Source organism: Vicia villosa, linkage group LG2, assembly GCF_029867415.1.
Source record: "Vicia villosa cultivar HV-30 ecotype Madison, WI linkage group LG2, Vvil1.0, whole genome shotgun sequence".
In the NCBI taxonomy this organism is placed as follows: domain Eukaryota; kingdom Viridiplantae; phylum Streptophyta; class Magnoliopsida; order Fabales; family Fabaceae; genus Vicia; species Vicia villosa.
Window position 1 is genome coordinate 43944761 of NC_081181.1, and position 24252 is coordinate 43969012.

The 24252-nt window shown below is 34.8% G+C and overlaps 1 protein-coding gene and 1 pseudogene across 1 annotated transcript; both read right to left on the minus strand.

The window, feature by feature from the left end:
- Positions 1-5096: 5096 nt before the first annotated feature.
- On the minus strand, positions 5097-10706 carry LOC131650294 (acidic endochitinase-like; annotated as a pseudogene).
- A 7754-nt stretch (positions 10707-18460) lies between these two features.
- LOC131648950 (uncharacterized) lies at positions 18461-23505 on the minus strand. Its single transcript, XM_058918688.1, has 2 exons — positions 23079-23505; positions 18461-19116 (listed from the first exon to the last, which is right to left on the minus strand). The coding sequence occupies exons 1-2, from the start codon at positions 23503-23505 to the stop codon at positions 18461-18463; spliced, it is 1083 nt and encodes a 360-aa protein (XP_058774671.1).
- Positions 23506-24252: the final 747 nt, after the last annotated feature.

Genomic DNA, 24252 nt, shown 5'->3' on the forward strand with positions numbered 1-24252 from the left:
ATATTTTAATTTTTTTTAAATATTATCTAAAAAAATATTGTATCTTAAATTAAAAATAATTTTAAAATAAAAATATTGACAACATAAATAATTAAAAAACATATTTTTCTAAAAATTATTTTAAATATATTTATATTTAATATTTTAATTGTACAAACAATATAATAACTCGTGGATTCGCACGAATTCTGGTATGGTTACCCGTACGTTCACACGGATACCAGAGCGGTACGCACTCTTTTGTTATCAAAATGTAATAAAAATATAAATAAGAAAAATAAAATTATTGTATGAAAGTAATTTATTATGTTTAAAAGAAAAAAAATTTAAATAAGAAAAATAAATTATTTTATCAAAAAAATTGATTATTTAAAAAAAATATATATTTAAAAAAAAATAATTTATTTTATCAAAAAAATTGATTATTTTAAAAAATATATATATTTAAAAGAAAAATTAAATTATTTTGCATCAATAATATATATTTTAATTTTCCATATATTATCTTAAAAAATATTGTATATAAAATTAAAAGTATTTTTTAGAAGACAACACATTTTTTTCATGTTTGAATAAAGAGTAATGCTATTTAGTACGAAGGAATTTGAAGAAGAAATGCAAGAATGAATATGTGTCACTATTTTAGTAGAGAATTTTAAATTAATTTTAAATTTAACTTCCTTTTTAATAGAGATCATGGAGGTTGTGGTGATGATGGATGGTTGGGATTTATTCTTGCATTTCTTGTTTTTCTATTTTCTTACTAATAAGCATTTTCCTTGAATAAATACATTATTTTTTTAAATTGTACAAAAAATGTAAAAATTTGTGCGTTCGTGCGAATTTTGATATGTTACCCGTGCGTTCACACAGTACTGGTGTATTACCCGTGCGTCCGCACACGTACTCGTATGTTAAGTATATTTGTTTTTAAAAATATAATAAAAATGAAATGCAAAAAAGACAAAATTGACTAACCAAAATAGTATATTAAAAAATTGTTTGATTTGCTTGCATGATCATCTGGGGCGGACTAAAATGTGGAATTTTTATAAAGAGATCAATAATAAAATTTTATAATTTATAAAAACTAAAAAAAAATATTAAACCCCATGATAAACTAATATTTTTTCTTCCATACCCATTATTCGGTTATGAATCATGGCCTAACAAAGGTTTGTTCATAACAGCTTCATATTCTTCCCAGTCAATCTATGTTTCTCTCTAAGGAAGACAATGAGCTCATTCAAGAATGTGTATAGTTGATAAACTATCTCTCATTATTGGTACATCTCAGTCCATTAAAATAAAAGTTGTAAAGAATCTCAATTATCATCAACAGAAAAATAAGAATGGTGCATTATAAAACAGATCAATAGATTATATATTTGTTGAAGTATATTATAGAATCCTCACTGTCACTGAGAATTAACAATATAATAGGATTATGCCGTAGGCAATGACAGAACAGGAACCAGTCAATCCTCATGTTTTCCCATAAATCTCCTTAAAAAATTTAGTCGGTTCATATATGTAGAATTTTCTTATTTTTTCATTTGTGTTTGGGATAATACCCTTACATTGTGTGGCTGCCTGCCATGACCATGGTGGATATCGACACTTAAAATGTTTGAGAACTCTTCAACCAGTAATATTAAAAAGCATAAAAACTAAAAGTGCATGATACATTTATTTTGGTAGAGATATTCAACCTTATGCAGATCCACTAACTTATAGAGTTGTTGCACCAACTTGCTGATCGACTCATTTGTATCAGGAACCAAAGTTGTAAACCAAGAAATTCCTTCAACTTCAGAGTGTCCTAGAGCTAAACTCTGAAAGTAAAGAGAGTGCATTCAAGCAAATAAAATATCGGAGAAATTAAAATGGTGAGACTTATGTTTATACAGTTTTATACAAACATTATAGTGAAAAACATAAGTGAAGAAGTAAACCTGAATGTTATAGCATTTTCTAGCAGAGACCCCTGTAACAATGTTCAGAGCCCCGGGAGCATCGTTCACAAGAATTGATAAAGTGTGTGATCGAAATCCGCTAGTCTGAAGGCATTATCCCAATATTAGAAAATTTCATGCACATCAATCAAAATTGTACGCTCATGAACCATTAAGCATATGATCATATTGTACCATAATTATATTAATTAGCAGGTTGAACCAAACCATATGATCGTGATTTTGGCTAAGAGATTAACAATTGTTTTTACCCTTCCACCAACATGCAATACAAATGCTAGTAAAATGGCCAACAGAATTCCAACTAAATAGTATGCTCCCAGATTGACATAAGCACCAATTTTCTGCCAACCACATCCTCTAGCAGTGCCTGAATCATAAATTAAAAGGTTAACATTTGTAGCAAATTAATAGCTATACGCCACAGTACTTGTGAAATTTATTTGGTATATGTGAAGTTTCCTCTTTACTGAGGTTTAAAATAGAAATCATCTAGATTATGCTTATGCTACAAGCAAGAAGGAATCTTAATGTAAGTCACAAACATTATTGGGAATAAGAGAAACCCGAAAGAACACATTGCAGTCCATCCAAGAAGTTGGCTACATCAAGTATTGGTAACATAGTTTCTACATATTTGACAACTTCAATACTATAAGCATTGCCCCATATATTGCGTATAACTATTATAACTGCTTTGACTACGATTCCCTCAAGAATGGCATTCACTACAACAACGCACACTACCAAACGTGCAGCCTGTGGATTACCAGCCACGAGTTCATTCAAAACACGAATATTGCAAGAATCATTTAACCACTAAAGCATGAGCAAAAAGTTTATCATGAAAATAAGAGAGAACAAATTTTATGAGTGATTCGGCTAAGTGAAATAATGAGACTAATATTGAATTAAAAAAATTATAACCTTATTGCTCCATTAAGCCCAAACAGCATCATCCAAATAATCGCGGATGTATTCACACTAACAAAACCAATTCACTAATAATACCATTGATCCCCATCAGCACAGACAATGTGACATTCTTTACTCCTTCCTCGTATACTGGTTATGGAATAGAAGTCGGACCAAAAAATGAGAAAAACCAATGTCATCAAACACTTAACCGTGTATGTGACTAGAGGTGTCAATTTAAAGGGCTAGGGCCTAATATTTAAGGACCTAAAAATATAAAGGGCCTAAATTTTTTTATGTAAATGAGTCCCAAAATGAATGGGGCTTAAAAATAAAGGCCCCTAAGTTTGAAGTAAGGCCTTAAGGCCCAACCTTTTTCACAAAAAATTAACTTTTTAATTTTTCATTAAATTTTTTTTTTTTAATAAATAAATTATTTTTTAATTTTTTTAAAACCGTTTTTTTTTCACAAAATTTAAATTTTCTATATTTTCGAAAAAAATTGTTTTTTACCGGAAAATCGACTTGTATTTTCATTAAAAAAATCGGGATTTTGCCGAAAAAGTCAACTTTTATATTTTTGACGAAAAATCAATTTTTTTTCAGAAAAAATCGATTTTTTATATTTTAAAGAATCGTTTTTCTCAGAAAAATCGATTTTTTAAATTTTTCAGAAAAAAAAATGTTTTTTTTTGAAAAATCGACTTCTTGTATTTTCGACAAAATTCAATTTTTTCCGAATAAGTCGATTTTTTTATTTTTGACAAAAAATCGATTTTTTTCCGAAAAAGTCGACTTTTTATATTTTCGATAAAAATTCAATTTTTTTCAAAAAAAGCCAACTTTTTATATTTTCGTAAAAAAATCGGGATTTTGCCGAAAAATCGATTTTTGTTCATAAAAAGTCGATTATTTATATTTTCAAAAAAATTAGTTTTTTCGGAAAAATCGATTTTTTAAATTTTCGAAAAAAATGTTTTTTTGTCGGAAAATCGACTTCTTGTATTTTCGACAAAAATCTATTTTTTCCGAAAAAGTCGACTTTTTTTATATTTTTGACAAAAAATCGGTTTTTTTCGAAAAAGTCGACTTTTTATATTTTCGATAAAAATTCAGTTTTTTTTTTTCAAAAAAAGCCAACTTTTTATATTTTCGATTACAAAAATGTTTTTTTTTTCCAGAAAAGTCCAGTTTTTACAGTTTCGAAAAAAATTTATTTTTTTCGAAAAAGTCAATTTTTTTCTTTTTTGAAAAAAATCGATTTTTCGAAAAAAACATATTTTTGTATTTTCGAAAAAAATCGATTTTTTTTTCCGGAAAAAGTCGTCTTTTTATTTTTGAAAATAAAACGGTTATTTTCCCAAAAATATCTATTTGAAACTATTTAGTTTCAAACAAATTATAATTTGGGGTCCTTACTTAGGCCCCATAAAAAATAAAAATATAAGGGGCTTTGAAATATAGGGCCAGAAATTTTTTTATATTGTATAGGGCCTAAAAAAGAAGGGCCTTATAGAGACCTATTTGTTAGGGCTTTACAATTTTGGGCTTTTTTGACCCCTATATATGTGACATTAGTTAAAAATTATATATCGAACTCGACTAAATAAATAATGTAAATAACAAAAGTAAAGGACGTCGATTGAGTAACATGTTTATATTGCGGTGGTTTATACACAATAGTATAATCATCAATGCAATCCCATGCCACTTGGTATTTAGTCAATTGTTCCCTCCTATTTAAAGGCCTTAACCTTACTATAACGAAAATCTTATCCTCCCGAGATCTCGGCCCTCCAGGAGTTGATACTGGTGTCCTATCTATCTTTGAGATTGGTGTTCCAGATGTTTTCACAGTCATCTTCTAAGCAAGTCATAGCAAACACAAAAAGCATCAACAAAACTGACATATTAGCACAACAACATCAATAATTAAGCATTTCCTGCTTCTTTTTATTGCAATTTAGCTCCTCAAAATTTACAAAATGGTAAATTAATTCCTTAAATTAAAGAAAGCCAGTTATCAATTTAGTCCTTTTCCCGAAATATTTCTTTGGTAAACATTATTTTAAAGGTCCTGTTATTATTACATGTATAATAAGTGATCACGCAACACTATTCATGAGTAGGAAAAAAACCCAATAAACATGCTACTTATTCCAAATACATAATAAAGATTATAAATTTAACCAGAAATGAAACTGATTAAACGATGCCCTTGATAGCAGTACTGTATCCACTTTTTCCATCATTGAATCTATCCCAAATCATAACTCCACCATATTCAGGAGAACTCTTAATAGCAGGAAGAACTTGAAAGATCAAAACATCAGAAGGAATAAAACCACCACTTGGAGCAACAACATCATTAGCAAGAACACCTAAGAACACTTGTTTAGCTTGACTTGAAGTCCATTGATTCCAAGCATTAAAAGATTGTTAGTATTTTCATTTGAGTATTGACGCTGACCATTATTCTAAAACTAAACCCAAACATAATTAAATAAACCAGTATCAATAGCTGAATCCAAATGAGCATCAGGGAAAGGACATTATGGTGCTGCAAACAAGTAAACTCTTTTTTGTGCACTAAAACCATTAAGTGCTTTGGCAATTTTATCAAAATGTTCACCACCAGCTTCAATATCAAAATCAATTTCGTCCAAAACAGCATCACCTAATAGCCTTGAAGTTGACGTGCCACCCAAGAAATTGTTCCATAGGTAGTTAGTGTCAAACACGTATTATCAAACTGTGTTTTTCTTCTGTTGTCTTATTTCTCTATATATAACTAGTGTATACAATCTATTTCCTTAATTAAGGAGATGCTAAATAATTACATAATTACAGCTAATAATAATCAATATTTTGTAATAATGAGGAAATCAACTGTCATTATTCTGCTAATAAATTCCATTGACACCCCCCCTCAAATTGATGTTGGTAAATCTATCAACATCAATTTGCTGACAAGGAAATTATGACGCTGACGTGTCAAAGGTTTGGTAAATATGTCTGCAATTTGAACAGAAGTGGAGACATGAGGTAGAGTGATAACTCTACGATCGTAAGCTTCCCGGATGGAGTGACAATCAACTTCTATGTGTTTTGTCCGTTCATGATAAACAGGATTTGCTGCAATTTGTATGGCACTTGTATTGTCAGCATGCAACGAAGTTGGTTGTGTTTGTGAAATACCAATCTCTGACAGAAGACCACGCAACCAAATAATCTCAGAGCATGCTGCAGACATGGCGCGATATTCTGATTCAGTGGATGACTTAGAGACTGAGTCTTGTTTCTTACATTTCCATGAAATTGGTGCATTGCCTAAAAACATACACCATCCCGTAGTAGATTTCCTAGTGTCTGGACATCCGACCCAATCGGCATCGCTGTAGGCTTGGAGTTGTGGAGATGCACCAACGGGGAAGAATATACCACGATTGGAGGTGCCGACGAGGTATCTAATAATACGGTGGACTGCTGAAAGATGCAAGTGCCGAGGGGATTGCATGAATTTGCTTACTGTGTGGACATCAAACGAGATGTCTGGTCGTGTAATGGTTAGGTAGATAAGACTTCCCACAAGTTTTCTATAAACAGTCGGGTCTTGTAAAAGTGTACCTTCATCCCGTCGATATTTTACATTTACTTCCATAGGGTTGTCAACCATAGTTGCATTGGCAAGACCAGCGAGCTTAACCAGATCATGTACATATTTGTGTTGGGTAACATAAATGCCTTCTTGTTGATATTGCACTTCTAATCCCAAGAAGTAAGTTAGTTGGCCAAGATCTTTCATGTGAAACGTGGACTGCAACAGTTTCTTGATTGTTGAGATAGACTCTTGATCAGATCCAGTGACTACAATATCATCCACATATACCAAGAGTAACACAATTCCCTTGGAGGTGTTTTGTATAAAAAGGGAGGGATCGTACCAACTCTGTGTGAATGAAAAGCCAAGGAGTGTTGTTCTGAATTTTTCAAACCATACTCTTGGGGCCTGTTTCAATCCATATAAAGAACGCTTCAGTTTGCAAACAGCATTAAGCGATGAACAAGGCATACCTGTAGGGAGTTTGATGTAAACTTCTTCCTTGAGGTCACCGTGTAGAAACGCGTTCTTTACATCCATCTGGTGTAGGTGCCAAGATTTGGATGCTGCAATGGCAAGAATAATACGCACGATAGTCATCTTGGCCACAGGTGCAAAAGTCTCCTCATAGTCAAGACCAAATTCTTGCTTATTTCCGAGAACAACTAGCCTAGCCTTGTAACGATCTATTGATCCATCTGAGCGAAGCTTTATAGTGAACACAAATTTACTGCCAAGAGGTTTAACAGATGGAGGACATGAAACAACCTCCCATGTCTGATTTTCTTCAAGTGCTAGAAGTTCTGCTTCAACAGCTTCTCGCCATGAGTTGTGCTCCATGGCCTGCTTATAGGAAGAAGGAATAGGAACAGATGCTAAAGTAGCTGTTAAAGACAAATGGGAAGAAAAACCATATTTTTCCGGAGGTTTACCAACGCGAGTACTGCGACGTATGGGAGCTGGTTCTGGATTAAGTACTGGACCAGCAGCCAGAGATTGATCAAGAGGGGGCCTGGTATTGGGTAGAACAGCCGGACGTCTTTGGTAAACCAATAAAGGTTTAGGTGTTGATTCTCCTGCAGAAACATTAGAAAACAATGGCAAAATAGACTTGCATGTAGAAGGGAGAGTATCTTGATGAGTTGCAAAAAAATATGTATTTTCTTGAAATATGACATTTCTAGAAACCCGAATCCTACGTAGATTAGGATCATAGCATAGAAAACCTTTTTGGTTGGTTGAGTAACCAAGAAAAGCACATTTAACAGATTGAGCTGTGAGCTTAGTGCGTTCTTGTGGGAGAAGATGAACATAGCACACACAACCAAAAGTGCGCAGATTGGAATAAATGGGCGTGTGACCAAAAAGTCGTGAGAAAGGAGAATCATTATTTAAAGATTGAGAGGGTAAACGATTAATAAGGTGGGCAGCAGTGGAGAGAGCTTCACACCAAAATCGTGGTGGCGTAAAGGATTCCAACATGAGTGTACGAACGACATCAAGAAGATGTCGATTTTTTCTTTCAGCCACCCCATTTTGTTGAGGTGTCGAAGGACACGACCTCTGAGATAAAATTCCATTGACCTGCAAGAAATCTTGGAACAAATGAGATGTGTATTCCCCCCATTGTTAGAGCGCAAAATTTTGATTTTGGAAGAAAATTGAGTTTGAACATAAGCTAGAAATTTTTTGAAAGCAGAAAATGCTTCATTTTTCGAGCGCAAAAAATAGACCCATGTGAAACGACTATAGTCGTCAATAAAAGTGATAAAATATTTGTAATTCGCATGAGATATAACTGGTGATATTCCCCATAAATCACTATGAATCATATCAAAAGGTTGATTCATATTTGATTGATGAATCGGAAATGGTAGAATTTTACTTTTACCAAGTTTACAAGAATTGCAATCAAATTGAACAACACTAAAAGAAGGAGAATTTTTATTACCAAGAACACCAGATTTCACTAAGTCATGAAGTACATATGAATTTGGGTGACCAAGACGCTTATGCCATATTTGAAAATCAACAGTAGCAGAATTACAAGAAACAAAATGCAATAAAGAGCGTGGAGACAAAGATAAATAAAGAGGAAAAAGACGTCCAACTTTAGGCCCCTTCGCGATCAGTTTCCCTGAGTGTTGATCCTGCACAAGACAACCAGATTTTGAGAATTCAACTCGGCAATTATTATCAACCAATTGTCCGACAGAAATAAGATTACTAGTGAGACTAGGGGAAACATAAACATTGGTTAAAGAGGAGGAAATGTCACCAATTTCTGTGATAGGTAAATTATTCCCATCAGCCGTGTGAATTTGAAGATCACCAAAATATCTTGTAACGTTTGTAAGAGTATCAACATTGTTGGTCATATGATTTGAGGCCCCAGAGTCAAAATACCAAGGAGAACAGGGAGGAGAAGGTTTACCTGAAATTCCTAAAGCAGAAAAAGCTGAAATTATCATTTGTTGAACCATTTCAGGAGTCATGTTCTGGACGTTGGTGGAAGCAATCTGATCCACACTACCAGTTGCAGAAGAGGAACCAACACAGGCAGTAAAAACGGGTACAGTTTTCTTTGGTGGTCTTATAGGGCATTCCTTAATGATGTGACCGTCTTTTTTGCAATAGTTACAGAACTTGTTAGAACAGTGTGAAGCAAAATGTCCAAGTCCTTTGCAGCAGAAACATTGGACAGCACTCATATCACGTCCTCTAGGCTTGCCTTGTACAGCGTATGCAATCGGAATCGAAGACGATTTATGTTGTTCCATTGTTGTTTGAGTTAGGAGGCGCTGTTCTTCACGAAGAAGCTCATTAAAGCATGCATCCAAGGTGGGGACAGTGGCTCTATTCATGAGATTGGACCGGATACCTTCAAAATCAGATCTCAGTTTCATAAGAAATTGATCTCTTTGAGTAGTTTCGTGAACTTTTCGCACTGCAATTTGATCGGTAGTTGACAAATCTTCATAGACAATGTCAGTGTATTCAGCCCAAAGATTGATAAAATGAGAATAAAATTCAGAAATTGAGAGACTATCCTGTTGAGAAATGGCAATGTCGTGTTCTAGCTGGAATCTACGAGCTGCGTTATTTTGGCTGTATACTTTCTTTAGATAGGCCCACATCTTTGCTGCAGTGTTAAATGGCCGAAGATTGAGAACAATGGTAGGATCAACAGAGCCTATGATCCATGCCATGACTTGAGCATCTTTGACTATCCATTTGGCATGGTCTTCCTTGTGCTTCTCTTTGTCAGGGGTAGGTTTGGTGCCATCAACATGACCCCAAAGATCCTTACCAGTGACAAAAATCTGGAACTGAAATGCCCAAGCTGAATAGTTCTTGTCATTCAGGCGAATGAACAAAATATCATATTTGTCATACTTTTCGGTAGACATGAGGTCGAGAAAAATGACAAGAGAGGACAAAAAAACTAGTTCTTGACAGATTCGAGAAAGACAAGAAACTAAGAGAGTAGCTTCTAGCACCGCCCCCGAGAGAGAAAGTAGAACTTTGATTCCTTTTGCTTGGCATGTTTGAATTTTGGAACTAAACTTTATGCACTCATATGGATTGCACTGGCCAGCAAGATTTAGTTGTGGGGTTTGGCCATTGCCGAAAATGGAGAGAAAAGCTATGTTTACAAATTGGTAGTTGTTTGTGTTGCAAGCATCTGCTAAGGAACCTTCATTTCCATTTTGGCCCTAGTAGACTGCAATTCCAGATGCATGAGAATATTTGAATAGGGAAATTAGGAAAAGAGGGAACAATAGGATTGAAACTTGTTTTAAAGATGCCATGTTTTTTTAAGGTTTTTTTAGTTGTGTTGGGAATGTTGATAGATGCGTAGACTTTTATAGGTGGTGGAGGGTATGTAAAAACAACGTTGGGGGAAAATTATGAGAACCTGGTAGTGACTCTTGAGCTCTCAGTCACATTACCTCTTCAACTTACCTACCTAAAATTGAATTGAAGTTTGGCTTAAATTTGAGGGAAGTCCACATCAGCATGTAAACACGCATTGTAGAGGTTTGTAATACACAGTGTGCATTCATCTACGGCTTGATAAAGCTATTGCCTAAAAGCTTGTTGGCTACGAATGCAATCTAGGCTCTATCTTTAATGCTAAATACATATCTCGTGGTCGAGACCAATAGAATAAATCCTACTGGTGTTTATGAATCGGTAGCACTCTCCACACAAACTTGTAATATTGGCTGCACCAGCAAAATTTTGGCTGCAATCTCGACCACCATACGGTGTATCAATTGAAAAAAATGCAAAAGTTACCAATAGTTGTCAACACCTAATCGCCATAGCCATCAAGATCCATGTTAATTCTACTTTCATCAATAATCATCATATATTACCGAGCATATTTCGTAACAATATTGAACACAGATTAGTAATAAATAAGTACCTTTTGAAAATGATGTAATCACCCACAAATGAATGTTGTTAGTTACCATTTGATTAATCACCTTAATTGTAATCATTAATCAAAACTGTCAAACCGGATCACACATCAGAACATTAAAATCAAAACACTTAAACATATATAATGATATTAAGAGTACAAACTTCATTATTCAATTCAATATCTTCCTTATATATCAGCATCATCTCTAGCAATCTTATTAATAAAAGAACTCTTGCCAACATTCAGATAACCACAAATCAAATTCATCCTCGTATTTTGATCAATCGAAGGAAGCCTAGCCATATGATGTCTAACATGTTACAAATAATCCAATTGAAAACAATAGTTATTATTATAACTATAATGATAATTAAAAATGAAGAAGTATTAAAATGTTATACTTTGACAGTGCTACAGATAATTACATGTCACTGCAAACTGATTTTAAACATACTGGCTATTATAAAGTCTGAAACCAGGCCACAACACTGTTATTTACTAGTTTCCCATGGAATTTTGATATAAATATTAAGATATCTAACTGATCAAACAATGAAAAATATATACTCATCAAAATATGACACATATACATTACCTTAACACTGGCTTCAATACATACTCTCACATCATCTTCGACATCAGGGCGACAAGAATCCTGAAGACAAAGATTAGTTTTAATTCAAATGAAGGAACCTTAAAATCAGAACAGATAAAATACCAATTATAAACATAAAATGAGAACAGAAGTACATATCTGACATCACAAACCTTGCAACGAAGATGATTAAGTTTGCGTGAAAGAAAAAGACCACAAAGTATGATTAATAATAACGAAGAAGATAAACACTGATGTCAACCAAACCCATAAATCTCACCACCGCCGACGAATCTTCCCCTTCCTGCATGAGCCAACGTCACTTCTTGGGTGAAAGCTGGTTATTAATATTCCGACAGTGAAATTTTAGCATCAGATTTTAAATCAACACTTTTCACACTCCTCTTATGTGATTTTTCTTTTATCAACTCCACAAACTATAACGTCTTTGTAAACACTTTTGAGGAACACAAGTTCTCCACCTTCACCAACACAGTAAAGCTCCAATTTACTTGGCATTGCAGAAAATTTACCCAGATCCATACTTCCTGGAAGAACAACAACCAGTCAGATATGGTTTGTAAAGAAGAGGATGAAGAAATTAGAAGAGGGAGAAGGAAGAATAAGGGAAGAAGGAATCAGTTGCAGAGAGATAAAGATGGAAAGAGCGTGAGAGACAGAAAGAGAGCAAGAACGTGTGAGAGGTTTGTGCAGAATAGGTGAAATCGTCCGTGCATTGGTTTATTAGGTTTTAATTTTGGCAAAATACCCTTTTTGGTACCTTAACTATACCTAAGGTACATTCTGGTCCCTTATCGTTAAAAAGTGTCAAAGTGGTCCTTTAATTGTTCAAAAAGTTCCACGTTAATCTTTTCCGTCCAATTTTTACTAACGGCGTCAACTTTTGCTTGTGTGGCATCTGACGTGGCACTTGGTCTTATTATTATTATTATTATTATTATTATTATTATTATTATTATTATTATTATTATTATTATTATTATTATTATTACTCTCTCTCTCTGTCTCCAACTAACAGACCACCCCTACCCAGAAAATCCTTAATATTCATCCCCTACCTCTAGCCACTTTCAATGTTAATTTTTCCCTAAATGAAAAAGGTAATCTACAAAAGTTTAAATCTGAATTATGACTATGACTATGAATATCTATTTGTGCCTCTACAAAAAAGTCTAACTCTTTTTTGTTTGGTTTTTTTGTTGAATGATTTTGGATTTCTTCACGGTATAGTTTGTAAATAACAATGGAAAGTATATTGAGGAGAAGAAACTGAAAGTAGTTCTCATTAATCCACCTTCTTTGCCGGTTTTGCTTCTGGTGAATGGTGATATGAAACAAGATCCCTCATACCAAATTAATATGCTTAAAGATATGGCAATCAGTGGAATTGAAAATGTACCTCCTCTTCATTGCCAAAATGTGGCACACTGAATGATTTCGGGCTCGACAGTGTTGACTGTATGCGGATTATATTGTTGTGAAAATTGCTGTGAAAAAACCCATTTTAGATGGTTAGTTTTTCCCTAAATGAAAGCGGTGCAATTTTTAGGGTTTGGTTATTTGGTACAACCATGGCCATTGATAGTTTATCTGGGTTCAGTTTCATTTGGATTGATTTTCCAGAAGAATTGTTGTTGTTGTTGTTAATTTTCCCAAATTTTTAATTGAAGAACTTTGAAACCCAGACTAGATGTTGTTCTGATGAAGATGGTTGTTTTTTTTAATGTTTTTTCAAAAATAATATACTTGATAATTAATGTGAATGAAATAGTTAACATTAATTGTAAATTGGTGTGGTGGTAAGTTAAGATAGCTTGTAAGTAAGGTGACCTGGGTTTGGTTCCAGACTTAATAAAAAATTTTGGAATGTTTTTTTTAGAATTTTAAAGACCTTGAAGATCAATATGTGCCACGTCAGATGCCACGCAAGCAAAAATTGACGCCGTTAGGAAATATTAGACGGAAAGGACTAACGTCAACCTTTTTGAACAATTAAAGGACCACTTTGACACTTTTTAAAGATAAGGGGCCAGAATGTACCTTGGGGTATAGTTAAGGGACCAAAAAGGGTATTTTGCCTTTAATTTTTTATGATAAATTGCAATTAATGAGTTTTGAAACAACATAAAATAACTTGCTTAATGCTAAACCCACCCACGTGGATGATTATAGAATAATAAGGGTAATTAGGGGTTTTTAAGAGCACGTAATTTTCTTATATGATAGATTGCTCATGTTTTTGCGATTTGCATTGATGTGTGGATAATTCATGTTTTGATAGTTTACTTGTTATGAAAGTTAGTGCATTTTGACTAAGCAAGTATGCTTAGGTTGTTATAAATTTGTTCACGATTAATTAATTTGTTAAGAACTATTAACTAAGTTTGTTATCATGTATAAATTTGATTTAGCTAGATTGTAATCAACTAATTTACCTTCAATTTGATTTAGCTTTACATCATTTTCTCTAAACTCAAACATTCATCTTTTTGTTCATCTTTAAGATTCCTCAATTTTCTCCAACAAATTGGTATCATAGAGCCTAGTTCGATACCATCATTTTGCAATGACAAATGGAAACACAATCTCAACTTAATTTACTACAAATCTACAATTTTTCAAAGGTGAAAATTATGATAGATGATGTACACAAATGAAAGTTATATTGCAATTTTAAAATGTGATTGAAATTGTGAATGATGACATACTTGCATTAGAGGCAAATGCAAATGATACTCAAAGAGCTGCATGTTAGAATATTTTATATTTAAATGTTATTTAATTATTATATTTCAATGATTATATATATATATATATATATTTAATTATATTAGATATTTATCAAATTAAGAGGCTTAATTGACTAAATAAAGTTAAAAAGGCTAATTAGATTTCTATTTAACAATTAATTAGTTGGATATGAGCTTAAATAGGAGTAGATGTCGGGATGACTCATTTCGGAATAATGAGAATCCTAATTTCCCATCACCCTATATATAGGCTATGGTCCCCAATAAACCATACAACAAGCAAATTATCTTTTCTTCATATCTTAAGAGTGTTTTAGTCATCAGGACTACCAGTTGAGGAAGATCCACAAGCCAACAAGTGTTAGCCACTTGTCTCCACACTTTTGTATTTTTTGGATTACCATTGCCACTTCTTAGAAAGATTGTGTGTATGCATGCTCTATGTTTGTTTTACTTCTATCTTATATTTTAAATATAATTTTAATGTTTTTATTTGAGCATGCGTTGTATACTTTAGTTATTAAATTAATTCTAACACTACATACAAGGAGCATAGGAAGAAAGATGAGAAAGCTCAACTCTTAATTCATTAATATGTGGATCCAAACATTTTTTAGAATATCATTTAGGAAGAAACAACCAAAGGAGTATGAGATACATTGAAGAAACTATATGATGGAGATGAGAAATTAAAGAGGGTAAAGCTACAAACTTTGAGAAAACAGTATGACAAGACTCAAATGAAAAGAGGAAACAATTGCAGAAATATTTTCAAGATCAGTGTTGCTAACCAATCAGATGAATGCATTCGGTGAGAAAATTAGTGATTTGTAGAAGATTGAGAGGTGCTAAGAGCCTTTACTGCAAAAAAGAAAAAAAATCTTCACTAGAGACTTATGAGATGAGATTTAAGCAAAAAAAAAGCTTAGAAAGGGAAAAGGTATATGAGCAGACACTGCAAGCAAAGTTCATCCTGAAAGCTAACAAAGGCAAAGAGAAGTGGAAAAATAATTAAGCAATTTTTAGAATTCAAACATAATTTAAATAATCATAGTTAGCCAATTAAGAAAGGCACTTCAAATAAGAACTCGAAAAAGAAAATTGACATGAAAGAAATGCAGTGTTATTATTGTCAAAGAATTTCTAACTATGCAAGAGATTGTTACTCAAACAAAGACTCAAGTGCAAGAGATTAGGAAAATATCATTATGAACATGCAAGAGACATTGATTATTATGATGTGATATTAATGTCCAACACTCAATCTAATGATGAGAAATCTAAAGTTCGGTATCTAGATTCTGGGTGTAGTAATCATTAAACAAGGAACAAAAATTCTTTCATTTTGTTAGATGAATCGGCGAAATATGTGGCAAGATTTGCAAATGATAGCCATGTCACATAATAAGGAAAGGGATAAATAGTTGAAAGAAAGGATGATCAAAAGGTTGTGATTTATGATGTGTGATATGTGCCTTCAATGACAAGTAACTTGATAAGCATGTGTCAATTACATGCCAAGGATTATTTTATGAAGATAGAAAATAAGAAGATGAAGGTGTATGATACAGAAGGAAGATTGATCTTGAAAGCACCACTAGCAGACAACAAAATTTTCAAGATAAAAATCAGCATGATTGATCATCAGTACCTTGCCTTAATTATGAAAGATAATCAAACTTGGATATGGCATCATAGTTATGACCACAAAAATTTTAGAAGCCTTAACTTCTTTAATATGAAGAAAATGGTGTATGGTCTCTCTCAGATATAGGAGCCAACTCATGTTTGTGATGAATGCTACAAAGCCAGGAAAACAAGGAAGTCACTTAAACATGACTTGCCTATGAAGTCAAAGCACAAACTAGAGCTTGTCCACTATGATATGTCCGGATCATTTGAAGTAAGATCAAATGTGTAACACCCTAATTTTTAGAAATTATACACACACACACACACATATATATATATATATATATATATATATATATATATATATATATATATATTAATTAATTAATTATTTGATGTAGTGAATAATTTATTTTTACTTAAATTAATTGATGTGTGCAATATGTCAAGTTAGTCGGGTTGAATTAGTGAATCATAGAATTATAGATAATTTGGTGTCAGTTAGTAAATAATTATTTTATTGGACACAACTGAAATAATAGAAATAAGGTAATTGAGCCAAATAGTAAGAATATGAAGAGTAAAGGTAGGGGTATGATGAGTAAGTCTATTAGTTATTAGAATTAGTTGTTATAAGGGTTTTATATAAAAACAGAAAAATAGAGTTAGTAAGAGAGAAAGAAGAAAAGAGGCTAAAGTAGGGAAAGGTAAAGGGGAAAAGAGGAGAAGAAAACCCAAAGAGGAAATTCAAGAGTTCACCAAGAAATAAAGGTAAGGGTGAGTTTTTACATGGTTATTGGAATTGTATGATAATGTATGATGAGTAGAAACATGTTTAGGATGAAATCCCTAAATTTCCATGGTATTGTAATTATTAAGTTTTGACGATAATCCTTAATATATGATGATTAATTGTGTTTGGATTAATGAATTAGGGGAAAATTCATTCATATATATTGTTTTTTTTAACAAAGCAAAACTAACTTCTTTCATTATTAATCAAAAGCTCAATACAAGGAGGAACATTATAGAAACGACTAATGTAAGTACAAGCCTACACTCACCAAGGTGTTTTCGATTCATGGCAAACATCATAAGTGAACAAATACAAAAGCACAAGTGAATGACTCAAGGAAAAGCAAGTTGTTGGCTATCTAAGACACTTTAGGTCGACCTACCACATGCCTAGGTCAGCCTGTAAAGCTTCAGTTACTCAACATATGGTTTTGCATCAGTTAGGTCGACCTAGATAATCATTAGGTCGACTCAAACTAAAGCAAACAAAGAAGACTCATTTCTGTCCTAGTTAGGTCGACTCACCCACGCCCCTAGGTCGACCTAAACTGAAGAAAAATCTCAAGAACATGTTTCAACTGATCTTAGGTCGACCTAAAGCCCCAACAGGTCGACCCAACTGGCAACAATAATAAATTGGTTGAATCTTCTCCACTTAGGTCGACCTAATCAATGAAGTAGGTCAACCTATTTCCTCAAAAATTGCCAAATTGTGTGTTTGCTCTGCATCAACGTACCAACACCTTTATATATCTTTTTCTGTTAATTATTCATTTTCAACACCAACAACTGAAAGATACACAAAGGCTTCTCATCTTCGTTCTTCTTCTCAACTCCAACACAATTACACACAATCATTTTTGCGTTGAGAGTTTGCGATCAAGATCGATAATGTCCATGGAACGGAATTGAAGATTCCTAGTGGGTGAAGATTTGTGGGGTTTTTGGTGAATAAAATCTGCGGATTTTGTCCTCCAAGATTGGTGAATTTTGGGGGTTTTTATCAAGAGACTTCATCAAAGATTCAGCTGAGTGTGAAGATTGAAGAACAAAGGTTCGAGCAATTCAAAACACTACAGAAAGGGGATCAAAGTGAAGCTCTTGGAAGACACTTGATCTGGCCCAAGATCAAGGGGAAGAAGATTCAAAGGATCAACATATTCGGTTTATCGTTATCGCTTTGTTATCTTCTTTGTATAAATTGTTTTCAATCATAATGAAAGACATCACAATTCCCGTTTGGAATTGGGGGCAGATGTAGTCGTAGCGAGGACGATCGATGAACTGCCTGAACAAATATCGTGTTCTTAACGCTTTTATCTTTTCGTTTACGTTTCGCTTATTTCTGGTCATAATTGCAAATTGATCAAAGCTTCAAGTGTTAAACTTGTGTGATAAGATTCTGCATAAACTCCACAAGTCACCACACCTTGAATCATAATCAATTTGGACATTATCACCAAGTGTTTGATATATTGCTTCAACTATTATCAAGTCATTGCAAACAAAGTTAACCAAGCTAGTAGTTAAACGATTTACATTAGCTTAACTGATTGATTCTCTAAGCTGTCTTTTCATCATTAATCCTTAACTATTTTGTGGTTTAATCACATGTCCGATTCTTTCAATAGTGGTTCGGAATAGACGCGAGTCGATCCCGAAACGCTTTCGCCTAAGTTTGAGATAAATCCGAAAAATTCTGAGGCATCTATTCACCCCCCTCTAGATCCTTCAGCCTAGCGTCTAACAACTACGTCTAGCCCAAGAATTGGCCGCCTTCACTAACCAATGGGCAACTATATTCACTTGACGCATTACAAAACCAACCTCAAAGTTTGGATAATTATCTAAAAGCGACTGGATAAGCTTAATAATAGTAGAAAGCTCCGACACTCCTGTGATTTTGGCCTTAACAGCTTGCACCACCCGAAGAGAATCGCTCTCAAAAATAACTTGGTCCATGTTCATAGTTATTGCTTGTTGAATAGCCTCTTTAAGGGCTATAGCTTCTGCTTCAATGATCGAAAGCTTCCCCGGATCCCACGCCACTCCTGCAACTAGAAAATCACCCGAGCTATTCCGAAAACACCAACCCCGGTTTGATGTCCCACAAATATTGTTAAAACCCGCGTCCACATTACACTTATTCTGACCCGAAAGCGGAGGAATCCAATGAATTTCGTGATGCTGCCCGGAATCAACACCTACATGCTTTTGCGCTTCAAACCATTCCTGCCACTTGTGGAAACCCAACCAACCAAGCTTTGAAGCCTCCTCCTTCTCATCGTTCCAAATAAAATCATTTATATTTCTCCATATAACATCCATCATCACTGCAACTCTACCGACAATATTGCTATCCTCTTTATCGCAAATGTCACCAAAAAACGACTTTACATCTAGAAAAGAGTTTAAACGGTGATCAATGACATTACTCAATGTTGCACCCCAAAATTTGTCCTCTTTATTTGAGCTATAAGTTAATAATGACGTTTATTTCGTCATTAAAAAATTGAAGAAAAATAATAAAGAGTTTCTTGTGGTTCTAACGAAGTGCGAAGTGAAAAGTAGTCAAAAACGGTGGAAATACGAGAAAATTCATAAGTCCTATTTGGAAGGTGATATGAGCTGAATTCCCGCACGGCCCCGACTGTTTCGATGATATCTACAACTTTCGTGTTCGGCTCGGAAGCCAATTCTTTGAGGAAGGTCGTCAAATTTGCAAATTACTTGAGATTTCGCAGTGAAAAATGGTGCTGAATGTAGGGTTTCGGGCCTCAGAAAATCATATCTCATGATCCGCCTGTCGGATTTGCTCGAAACTTTAACTGGAGCTCCGTGTCATCATTACCGAGATTTCATATGTTCGGACCGGAGGCCAATTATACGCTGAAAACTCCCAGCATTTTGAAGAGTGTCGTGATCTTTCGGTAAAAAGTGTGATTTCGAGTATGTCGCGCCAAGTTCGAAAATTCATAACTTCTTCGATTTTTATCGTATGGAGCCCATTCTGGCGGCATTCTCTTGGAAATTTTGTTAGCTTCGATTCTTCGTCACACATGCTTGTTCAGATTCTGAGCCGAAGATAGGATTTTATTGAGTTTTTTTGAACGGTACTCACAAAAATTCTGCACAGTCGCACCGGATGGATCGATGTTTCTCGTCATTCAAACGGGCGTATTTTCTTCATCGCTTATCGGATTGAGACAATTCTCGCGGCGGAGAGTCACGAATTTGGTCATCTTCACAGTGGCATTGGTTTCGTTCCGGAATTTAGAGCCGAATCGAGTTTCCTTAAAAACGAGCCAAAATAAGACGCACCGAGGGCAATTTGGACGTTTCGCGTTGACAATATATAAACTTTTTGCTCTTCACAAAAAAAGAGAAAACTCTCATAATTTCAATTCACCAAAAGATCAAAAACACTTTCTCTCAATTCTCTCTCGATTCTCTTGAATCAAAACCACAAATTCTATAAAACTTTCATCAAGATTCATCAATTTTCACCAAGATCAAGAACATGGATTGAAGAATCAATGTGTCGGTGTCGAATTTCTTCTCTTCTCCTCACTAGATCTCGCCCTCCCTCTCTTCCCCTTCGGATTTTGCTTTCGCGTTCGTGTCGCGTTCGCGTTCGTATCGTGTTTGTGTTCGTGCTTCGGTTTAGATCTTCATCCGGTAAGCTTTCGGATCTTGAATTAAGCGCTTAATTGTTGATTATTATGTGAATTCGAATCTAGATCTATCTCTTGTTCTTGATTAATGGATGATTGATGATGATTGATCGATGAATTTGCGTATTATTGCTCGAATTGGTCGTGTTCATGTGAATTGTGGTGAGATTTAATGTTTGTTGCATATAATTGATGTCCGTTGATGATGAATTGCGATATCCATGTTTGAATCCATGATCCAGTGTTTATTTTACGTGCATAATTGATGATGTTCATGTATGTTGCTTGCGACGCACTCAAAGTGTTTGTATAAATGCATGTGTTGCACTTTTGCTTGATATTTGCCTTGCTTGACGTGTCGCACTTAGCATAATTGTTGACATTAAGCTCATTTGATTTGTGGATTTGTGCGTAGCATATAATTTGATGTTTTTTTTTGGTTTTGATCTCAAGTCGACATGGTTTTGGTTTGAGTGGTAAAGGCTTCAAGGCTTCAAAATTGCCCAAAAATATTTTTTTCTGCGCCAGGAACCGGTTCGTCCCAGCCGGGAACCGGTTCCCACTCAATCCAAAATTGCTGTCTCTCTAGTTTTTGTACCAGGAACCGGTTCGTCCCAGTCAGGAACCGGTTCATGCGTTGTCTTTGCCCTCTGGTTTGTGTGCCAGGAACCGGGTTGTCCCAGGCGGGAACCGGTTCCCAATTATTTGAAATATGCTTGCTTCTGTGATTTAATACCAGGAACCGGGTTGTCCCTAGGGGGGAACCGGTTCCCAGTTTGCTTTGTTAGCCAGTCTCTGGTTTTTTGTACCAGGAACCGGGTTGTCCTATGCAGGAACCGATTCCTGTGTGTTATTTTTGTGTTTTCTTTTCTAATTTCAATCTTTTATAACTTTTTACTCGTAACTCCGATTTGCACATTCTTTATATCGTTGGAAAGCTTATTAGATGTACTATCTTGCTAGATGCTTAGTTTTCATTAATTTGTAGATCATTCATTTTTGATTTCTCTTTGATGTTTCATTGTCCATTTCATGTTTACGTTACTTGCCCGTTTCTTTTGGTTTATAGCAATAACGCAATTCCGATTGCGATGTTTGTTATCTCTAACTTGTGTGCTAGTGTGCAAGGCTTTTGGATAGTCACTGATCGACGCTTATCACTTGAGTTTTCCGCTTTATTTGTAGAACACGATTTCATTCGCTCCCTTCGTGTTCTTATCCTGGAGACACGTCCCTATTACTTTATATCAGCTTGTTTGGTTTGCTTGTTCCTCTTGCAGGTGTATTGTGATTATGCTCGACGCGCATGTCAACCTTTGTGTGCTTTCATGGCTAATCAGTGTGCTGCTATTTGCTTTTGCTTTGCTAGCTCACTCGCGGGATTCTAGTTTCTTTGCTCACTTCGCTTTAGTTTACGGATCATCATCCGTTTGGTATTGATTCCATTTCATTTTATTTTTCTCGCATTCTACCGCTTTCTCGCATCATCCTATAACATGAGAAGTAGGACCTAGACATGCATCTGGCCAAGCCCTCGAAAGAGGCTCTGTTTTTGTTGGTGTGTTTATATTTGTGCTTTGCGGCAGGGAGTCACGGTGTAATAAGTCCTATATGGCACTCCGTTAAGTCCTCATGGAAGGCATGCGGAAAGGGTTAGCAATCAACCCCCGCCTAGTCTCATCGAGTCCGTTCAGTATGCGCACGCTACGCGTTGCTCGCTTCTGAACCTGCACAAAATCTTGTTATCGAGTATGTCAGGAAAAGGGTTCATGCAGCCGGACCCCCGCATTTCCTATAGCTCGCGTCGCTCGACGTTGATACTCGGTGTACGCACGCACCGTTTTCCTTTCAGATCCGTGACGACTTGGTTGATGAGAGGGATCCGCTCCTCTTGTCTATGGCCTGATCATTTTTGCAATGTCTAATGCTTGGTTGACTCGGGTGATTCGCTCCCCTTGGCTATGGCGGGACCGCTTTTCTACCATTCGGCCAGTGTCGTTGGTTTGTTTGCTTTACGAGCGGAGCTCGTTTGTGTGATACTCTTGTTTGCTTCCCCTTTTCCTCGTAGGTTGCTAGTTTAGTTTAGACTTGTACCCTTTGTATGATAACATTAGGTAGCAAGCTTCCCCCCTTAGCTTAGGTCTTCGTCATGCATTCTTTAAAACACAAACCACACTCTTTGATTTTCTTTTCTTAAGAGCTTGTTATTTCTGCTCCATTCCCAGCATAAGTCTCCAAAGGTCGAGCAGTGGAGTGCGAATGTAACTCGTTCACCTAAAAAACACAAAACAAACAGAAACTAGTTAGCCGAGTATAATTCTTTCTTTTCCCTACATTTTGCATGCATTTTAGTTCAAATTAGCGCAACTTGCTTACACACCCATAGTTTTAGACACAGGCGTGGATACCATCGAGTACGATGAGTACGATGGGCGCGTGGGGTGCTAATACCTTCCCCTCGCGTAACCGACTCCCTTACCCTTTTCTCTGGTCGTGAGACCGTTGTTTTGTTTTGTGGTTTGCTGGCATTCCCTTCCTTTTCAGGATAAATATGTTAGCGGCGACTCTGTTTATTTTTGCAGTAGAGACACTCAATCCTGCTACCCTCCAACACTGATTCGTAACAGAACAGCTAAAGAAAACATGCCAAAAATCCTCCAGATTACTTTCACAAAAAGGACACTCACCTGGACACTGAACATGATGCTGACGAAGACGGGATCTAGTTGGAAGACAATCGTGACAAATTCTCCATATAAGGTGTTTTACTCTGGGAGGAGCCTTAATGCCCCAAACGTTACTCCAAATTCTCGGCACCTCCGAATTACCACTTTTCCCCCGCATATTCCTCCACATACGATACCCCGATCTCACACTATAGCAACCATTCTCCTCCTCTTTCCATACCAATCTATCTTCCGTTACTTCTTCCACCAACGGGACTTGAATAATATCTTCAATTGTTGTATAATCAAACAAATCACGTAATAATTCCATATTCCATTGTTTAACATTATCTAGCATGAGATTACTAACAATAATATTATACACACCTTGCTGTTGAGGTCCATTTTGGCACTTTCTTTCTCCATCTCGAAGCCAAGGTTCATTCATCACTCTGATACTACTACCTTCACCAATGCTCCACCTTCATCCTAACGTTAGGATTTCTCTAGCTTTCCAAATAACCCTCCACACAAAGCTTGGATTATATCCAAGGGAATCCTCAAAGAAAGATGTTTTGGGAAAATACCTTGCTTTGAAGATTTTGGACACTAGAGCATGCGGATTAGACATAAGAAACAGGGACAGAGCTATTACTATGAAAGAGTGGGCCCATGCCCCAACCACATTTGCCACAATTTTAATAATAATAATATTAATAATACATTTAAATATTAAATATGCTAAATATTAGGAATAAACTTCTCTCATGGCCCCCACTTAATTAATAATGATATCACCACGTCTCTTACCTTTTTTTTAATAATTATTTTCATATATTAAATAAAATAAATACTTTAATAAAATAAAATAAAACTAACTCTTTTTTTTTCTATTCCTATTAATTTTCCTTGTTTGTCTGTTCCTATTAATTTTCCTTATTTTTCTATTCCTATTAATTTTTCTTGACTCTTTTCAAACACAAACAAATTACTTTGGTATTCCTCTCTCTCTCTCTCTCTCTCTCTCTCTATATATATATATATATATATATATATATATATATATATATATATATATATATATATATATATATATATATCTCAAAGTGCTTCTATTACTATTTTCTTTTTCATTGTTGATCTTTTAAAAGGTAAACTTTTTTTTTTTTTAATAAATTTTATGAGTTTTATGAGT